The sequence below is a fragment of the Ptychodera flava genome, chromosome 10 (genome assembly GCF_041260155.1).
Source record: "Ptychodera flava strain L36383 chromosome 10, AS_Pfla_20210202, whole genome shotgun sequence".
Lineage (NCBI taxonomy): Eukaryota > Metazoa > Hemichordata > Enteropneusta > Ptychoderidae > Ptychodera > Ptychodera flava.
The window spans coordinates 40,503,416-40,510,366 of NC_091937.1; the positions used below are offsets into that span (position 1 = coordinate 40,503,416).

At 36.4% G+C, this 6,951-nt stretch overlaps 1 protein-coding gene across 34 annotated transcripts in view; it reads left to right on the plus strand.

Moving 5' to 3' along the window:
- The window catches only part of LOC139142781 (androglobin-like), a 120,753-nt gene extending 115,707 nt beyond the window's left edge, over positions 1-5,046 (plus strand). For all 34 annotated transcript variants that reach the window (XM_070712948.1, XM_070712949.1, XM_070712939.1 and 31 more), the window contains 5 exons: positions 46-230; positions 615-926; positions 1,772-2,103; positions 2,270-2,453; positions 3,062-5,046. In XM_070712948.1, coding sequence (XP_070569049.1) covers positions 46-230; positions 615-926; positions 1,772-2,103; positions 2,270-2,453; positions 3,062-3,265 — 1,217 coding nt within the window. In that variant the 3' untranslated portion in view covers positions 3,266-5,046. The remainder of the gene's footprint in view (positions 1-45; positions 231-614; positions 927-1,771; positions 2,104-2,269; positions 2,454-3,061) is intronic.
- Positions 5,047-6,951: the final 1,905 nt, after the last annotated feature.

A 6,951-nucleotide genomic window follows, 5' to 3' on the forward strand; every position in this document is an offset into this window, starting at 1 on the left:
GGAAATTTGAATAAAACAGTCACAGAGTTGTTCATTTCATTTCAGCTCAACGAGGCGGTAGCAAATTACACACATCACTGAGTAGTTCAAGTGTGAGTTCTGCAAAGAAAAGACAAGAGTCAGCAGGTAGTCGCGATGGTCGTGGATCACGAGGTAGTCGTGGATCAGCAGAGTTACATCGACATGATGATGATCTTGATGGTGGAAGTGATAAAGAACAAGAAATCAAGGTAAAGACGGAGAAAAAATTGGTAATCATGTTTTTGTATAGTACAAATCATTCATTCAGTGAATATTTGTCATATTTCATTCAATTGTATTGCCATTTTAAAACTCTTCTCCATCTGTAACTGCTAAAACTCAGAAAGAAGTGTTGGTAAGTTAACTTTGCGACATTATTTATGAGGCAAATATGCCATTTGTGTTGACAACCCAAGTGTTAAAATGTAGAATTTATTTTTTTCTCTTCTTTAAAACTATCGCTATGTCATAAGATTGTTACAAAGATCCTTTAACATGCTGAGCTATCCTTGAGCACAACGTGTATAATTTAGAAAAAATAAGTGTGACGAGGAATTTCCTGAAGTTGTTTTTCTACAATGTTTGTTGTAAAGCCTCATAAATACATCATCCAAGCCAAAGTTCTTCGGAAGAGCTGGCCACTATCAGAGAGCAGCTGGGCATTTGTACAAGTCCTGAAAGATCTAGAAAAGACTGAGCTGAAGGCAAACAAGGACAGACCAATATCAGCTCCAAAGAGTGAAAAAGCAGCAGCCAGCCAAGGAAAAGGAGGCGGAAAGAAAGGGAAAGATAAGGGAAAAGAAAAGGAGAAAGATAAAGACAAGGGATCAAGACCGCCATCTCAACAATTTGACATCAGCAAACCGAATTGGATTCTTAGAGTTGTCTTAGAGCAGACACCGACGGTAAGTATAGATTGGTGAATTGATTAGATAAAGTCTGTTGTTGAAGAAGGGACATTAGCATCTGTTAAATGGTTGATGGAAACATCATCAATAACAAATCTGAAACTTCAAAATTCTTCTCGCCAACACCCGACATTTTGTCAATATGTGAAACCCTACACATCAATAATGTTACAGAAACGTGACTTTGAAAATCAATTTGTCGGCGACACAAAATGCACTTAGCTAAAACTCAAAGCCTTAAAAAAAATAACATTAACCAAACATTGTTCGTCTTTCTGTCATGTGAATGTTTTGACCTAATTTGGTGTGGTTATTGATTCATTTAAACACACTCTGTGACAATTCCCAATTTGAGGTGGGAATATTCCAGTGGATTACAGTCAACAGTGCAATGCCTCCTTGGAAGTATCCTTTGCTGTATATATTCATATAAATGATGAAAATTAATGATTAGATTGCAGTATTTCATCTTATATTGGAAGCCATTTTAACTCATATAAAAATTTAATATTCTATGTAACATTTGTCATATATTCTGTAGTTACATCTTGATGAACAAAGTATATGGTATATGGTATTATTCCCAGAATATGGAATAAAGAACCATGTGAAATCAGAGAGAGAGTGAGAGGGAGGGAGGGAGGGAGGGAGATATCAAAACCTGATTCCAAAAAGTGATGTTAGGTGTTGAGAAAAGAGTGAGCACACATTTTTACATTCTACATGTTGGACTTGCTTTCTGTATGTTTCAGCCAAGTTCTTTATGGCAGAACACACTGGACATTCAATTGTCATGGCAACACTTCTATTTTCTGGTAACAAACTCCAATTTTCTCTAACAGGAGGAGATTGAAATAAAGAAAGACACAGAACGACAAGATGAAATTCGTGCAATGAAACAGGCTTGGGAAGCTGCAGAACCTGGCCGAGCTGCTAAAGCACAGGAATCTAGGAGGAAATTCCTGGAAGAAAACATGATTAAAGTTGAGAAAGAAAGCGAAGATGAAGAGAGCAAAGATATTGAGTCAAGTGAACCAGTCTCAGAAGGGCCGCCAAAGACACCAGCTTCAGAGCTAGAAGATAACCCTGCTGATGCTATACTGACCAATGAACCTCCACCACCACCTCCTCCAAAAGAAATATTGCGAGAAATTGATAGAACACCATTTCTCCGGTAGGTTGCAACATTTTATAAGGTCTTAGAAAAGAATGAAGTTTTCTCAATGTTTGATTGTGAAAAGGTTAATTTGAAATTTCAGAGCTGTTTTCAAGCTCACAAAATGCCCAATTGGATCAGACCTCAAAACAAATTCACCTTTTCTCTCTCATGGCTCATGCAGGAATAGCAATGTGGAGCCGAGGTTACTTGATGAGGAAGAAATGAGAAGAGAGCAAGATGAACAACAGAGGACAATACAAGAGTATCGTTTATTCCGGGAAGAGGTGCTTGAAAGCAGAGAAGAAGACAGGAAGCGACGGAATGCAGCCAAGGAAAGACAGATTGAGGATTGTGAGAAATTACAAGTAAGAAGCCCTTCCAAGTCATTTATAATAGAACTGTCCCATACACCCACTCATCGCAAGGGCTATTTCATTTCTAGTGGAAGCATCATTTATTTCGAATAGTATCTAGGCAAAGAAATAGATTTCTTTTCATGATGATATGTAAATGTAAGAACACATCATGCAAGCCAAATAATGGAAGTTGGCAAGTATGCTGTCCAGATTGTCATCATTTTGGCATCAATTTAACAAACACATACATCATATTAAATTACTGTATGTATTTTCATGTTTCAACATACAGTGTATATTTATGTATTGTTTATCCTACTCAGTGTGAAAAACTATAATGCTTGAATATTTATGATCCTTAAATGACATTCTGCTTTGTACGCAAAGTCTGAAATTACAATTCTCAATCTAGATTGTTTCTTGTAAGCTCTTCATCCTGCTTATCATCAGTGAATGTCTTTGTGCAGGTGGTGCAGGTGTGGCTGCTTGATACTCCAAAACCTTCAAAATGAGCCCACACAAGGTAGACCAGAAAAGTATCATTAAAATTTAAGAGTCAAAATATCTTTCCCCAAGATTCCCTTGAACTCAGAATTTTTATCTCTATATGTCAACAGGCAACTTTGGATATGGCAAGAGCCAAAATCAATGAACCAAGAGAGGCCTTCCGTCAGAAATTCCTTGAAGCTGAGCGTAAACGGTTGGAGGAAATTGCAGCTCAGGAGGCAGCTCTCAAAGCAGAGCAGGAAAAGAGCTCTCCGTCACCAAAAGGCCGTAAAAGTGCCAAGGGTAAAAAGAGTGCTGGCAAGAAAAAGAAGTAAATGGAATGCACTCACACTGGGATGGACTCGTCCAACTTTGCACAGGATGTTCTCTAATCTGTGGATTTCTTCCTGCAATCTGATTTCTTTATAAGTGTTTGACAGTCTATTTGTGGTACACTTTTCATTGGCAGTCTTTGATTGTTTGCATCTGTACATATTCTGTGAATAGAACCACTTTTTAAAGTCATTGACTGAAGCACCCATTGATGGTGTTTGGAATTGTACGTCATTATCGACCATTTTACAAGGTTGCCGATCGTATCATTGCGAATTGTGTGTATTCTCAAACAGACTTTAGGCAACTCTTTCATTTTCCCTTGAGTGCTAATTATTTCCCTTCTGAACTCGACTGGACTGCTTCGTCTTACAAAAACACTCAGAAATTTTGCTGGAGTTGAAGACGTATAAAAGGGCTACAGAGCAGCTTTCCTTCATTTTGATCTGTGCATCTGAGACTGGAGTCACCATTTGTGGCATGATAACCATCCAATTGCTTTTTGAATTGGCGGCTACTTCTTTGCTAGCATAGTCTCATTCTAAGTCCCTTTCTGATGATGCTTTATAGCAGTATCAGTGAATCACAACTCAATTTAATGAGTCACTATAGAAGGAGATATTTTGATCCAATCTGACCTTTGTATTTAATGATGGACATTGATTTTGAAGTCTGACATTTGCAACATTCCTCAAATGACTCGCTTGCACGGAATACGTTTAATCTGTCAGACAGTATGGACACTTCCAGATCTTCAGTTTTGTTTGCATGCGTTGAAAATCTTAAATTAAGAAATTTTGATCCAATTCTGCTAATGCAGTTTTAACTCAGTCCAGTCTTTTCCCATGTGTAAGAACATTTACATAGCCCCCTTGTGGGAAGTACTGAATAAGTGGAAAGTTTGACCTGTTCGCCCTGTATTCCTGTAAACAGGTCCACATTGACCATCGATAACAATGGCTTTGGGCCAAACCATAGTGGTGGTAGGGTTAACTTGATTGGTGTTAGTTACAATTTCCAATTCTATCCATAGAAGTAGGAAGAGGGGTTACATTTAATATATGTCCATACCTTAACTGTAAAAATTTTGGTACAACTGAGCAATTCTCTGTGGCAAAGTTAGACCTTGAGGAAAAATGAAGTGAAATGGTTGAACCAGTTTGATTACTGAAAAATGCTTGAAATGCTGCTTTAATCTTGATTTGAATGTCTTAATGGAAACTGTCCAGTGCATTACGTAGAACCACTATTTCTGCATATCGTGGGTTTCATCCGTCCATGTGTATTGCTTTAATATCTGACCAGTTCTTTTTTCAGAGTCTAAGTTCATCCTTCTCAGTGTGATGCGTGGAAGGAAGTCACATGCACTCTTTTTGTCTTGCAGTTTGCATGTTGCGGCAATCACACCATGAAAATAAACAAAGTCGATTTTTATGTACATAACAGTGTGTGCAGAAATGTTTATATTGAATATTTAGTGTGAATAAAAGAGGAAAAGATAAAGTGTAACAATGGTCAGGTGACAGTTCACAGAGAAGTGTAAATGTGTAAAAAAGACTGTAAATTGTTCCTCTTATTATAGAAAATGTTTAAATTGGTTTGCTTTATGTCTTTTATCAGAATTTTGTACACATTCCTTTTAAAATGGAAAACAAGCAATCTAATTTGTACATACCTATTGAACAAATATGTAAATATATTTTTGAGCCATCCCTTTTTACGTCAGGATAAGGTTTTGTTACATTTTGAATAAAGTGTATTGTATTGAAAATGTATACATGAATGTCTAGGTGTGAAGTCAATCAATCAATCGATCTATCAATCAATCGATCAATTACTCTTTATTAACATGATTGGAACTAATTTGGGAGAATAGGATCTTTCTATTTTCTAAATTTCTTGAAAGTGTAACGTGCCCCATAGCTGAATGTTACAATATTACAAATTACTCCTAAAAACAAGTGTATCGCTTAAAAAGAAAAGCAGGTGAGCTTTCATTATTAGATTAGCCGACATTACTTCACTATACTGTTATCCCAAATTAGTTCAGATCGTGTTTATTGTACTTGACACAAACTAACAGAGAATATGCTATGGTACATCGCAAGAAACATTGCAAATAATGTGATTGGAACTAATTCGGGATGATTGGATAGTAAAGTAATATCGGTTAAATCTACAAATGTAAGCTCATCTGCTTTCTTTTTAAATTATACAATTGTTTTATGAGTAATTTGTAATATTGCAACATTAAGCTTTAGGCTACCTAACACTTTTAAGAAATTTGAAAAATATGAAGATCCAATTATCCCAAATTAGTTCCAATCGTGTTAAATGTTACAGTGTATGCGTAGAGTTGGTAAACGTAAATTATTTCCTTTCGAATCTTAAAGTCACTACCTGTAGTAGCCAGCTTGATAGTCTATAATCGTTTTGCACTTCCTGTTTGGAGATGTGAAAGAAAGAAACAAATAGACAAAATATATTTAATAAAGGTTGGCCAATAAAACTTTGTAAACTTCTGTTGGAAGATTTGTGTATGCCATGTGAAATTAAACATAATATCAAATTATAGAATGCAAAACTACACATTTCAGCATCTCGATCACACCTCGTAGATATCTAATATTACATCTCAAAATATCATGTTATTCCCACCAAAAGGTTTTCCCCTAGACTAGGCTTTCCGATTTCGATATGCATCCAATGCCTTGAAAAGTAGAACAAAAGCAACGACTTCTGATGTATTTGTGATGTAAGTTTTCCATTCAGATTTGTCAGTGTTTGTGCGGAATCTTGAGCTTGCCAGCGGCTCACCACACCTAAAACCAATTCAGATTTACAGAAATCCCCGCAATCCTAACTTTGCGTGCTGTGTTCAATGATAGAAGACGACGTAACCATGCTAATGAAGCTATTTTGAAGCATTCTCCAATACAACCAAATAAGGTTATCTTTTTACACCAATTGACGCCTGAAAACACTACTTGTATTTCATATGCCCGTCCACGTATGGTAATTTGTATTGTAACGCCAACATAGCGGCGACGATTTTGCTTCCCATCTTCAATATTCATTTGATTTGATGCCACTGACTTTTTCACATACGGTGTAGTTGTAAAAACGTCATATGCAGTATCATGTACTTAATACAGATATCTATCTCAAATCGACATATTTTAAAAGCGATGTAGACATTGAAATTTCAACTATATATATTTCGTGACAAATTGAAACAGATTATATTAGTAGGACCAATACTCAAAGAGCACTTCATTACAGAGATGTGTTGTGTTCCATGCGTTTCGACGTGCACATTGATGTTAGAAGATTGCGTATTTTGTGAGACGTGATAATACTGCAAGTTTAGACTTTTTTTTGCATTTTTCACCCGTGTAAGGTTGTTAAACAAAATTTATTTTCCGAGAAACTATGACCTAAATTTCCTAATAATGAACACTGGCGATCTTTATTGCGAAAGAAGTTCCTTTCCTGGTGGGCCCATGGAAAAGAATTCGTCGAGAACGTTTTGAAACACTTATTTCCAAATAGCAAAAGTTTTCATTTTGACATTAGCCAATTAAGGCATATCGAGGATTCCATTTTTCTGATTGGTCTTAGCGTCGGTGACAACGGTTTATCCTCTGCACTGGTTGCTGATAAAGTCTAGAACCGAACCGGCTCCTCG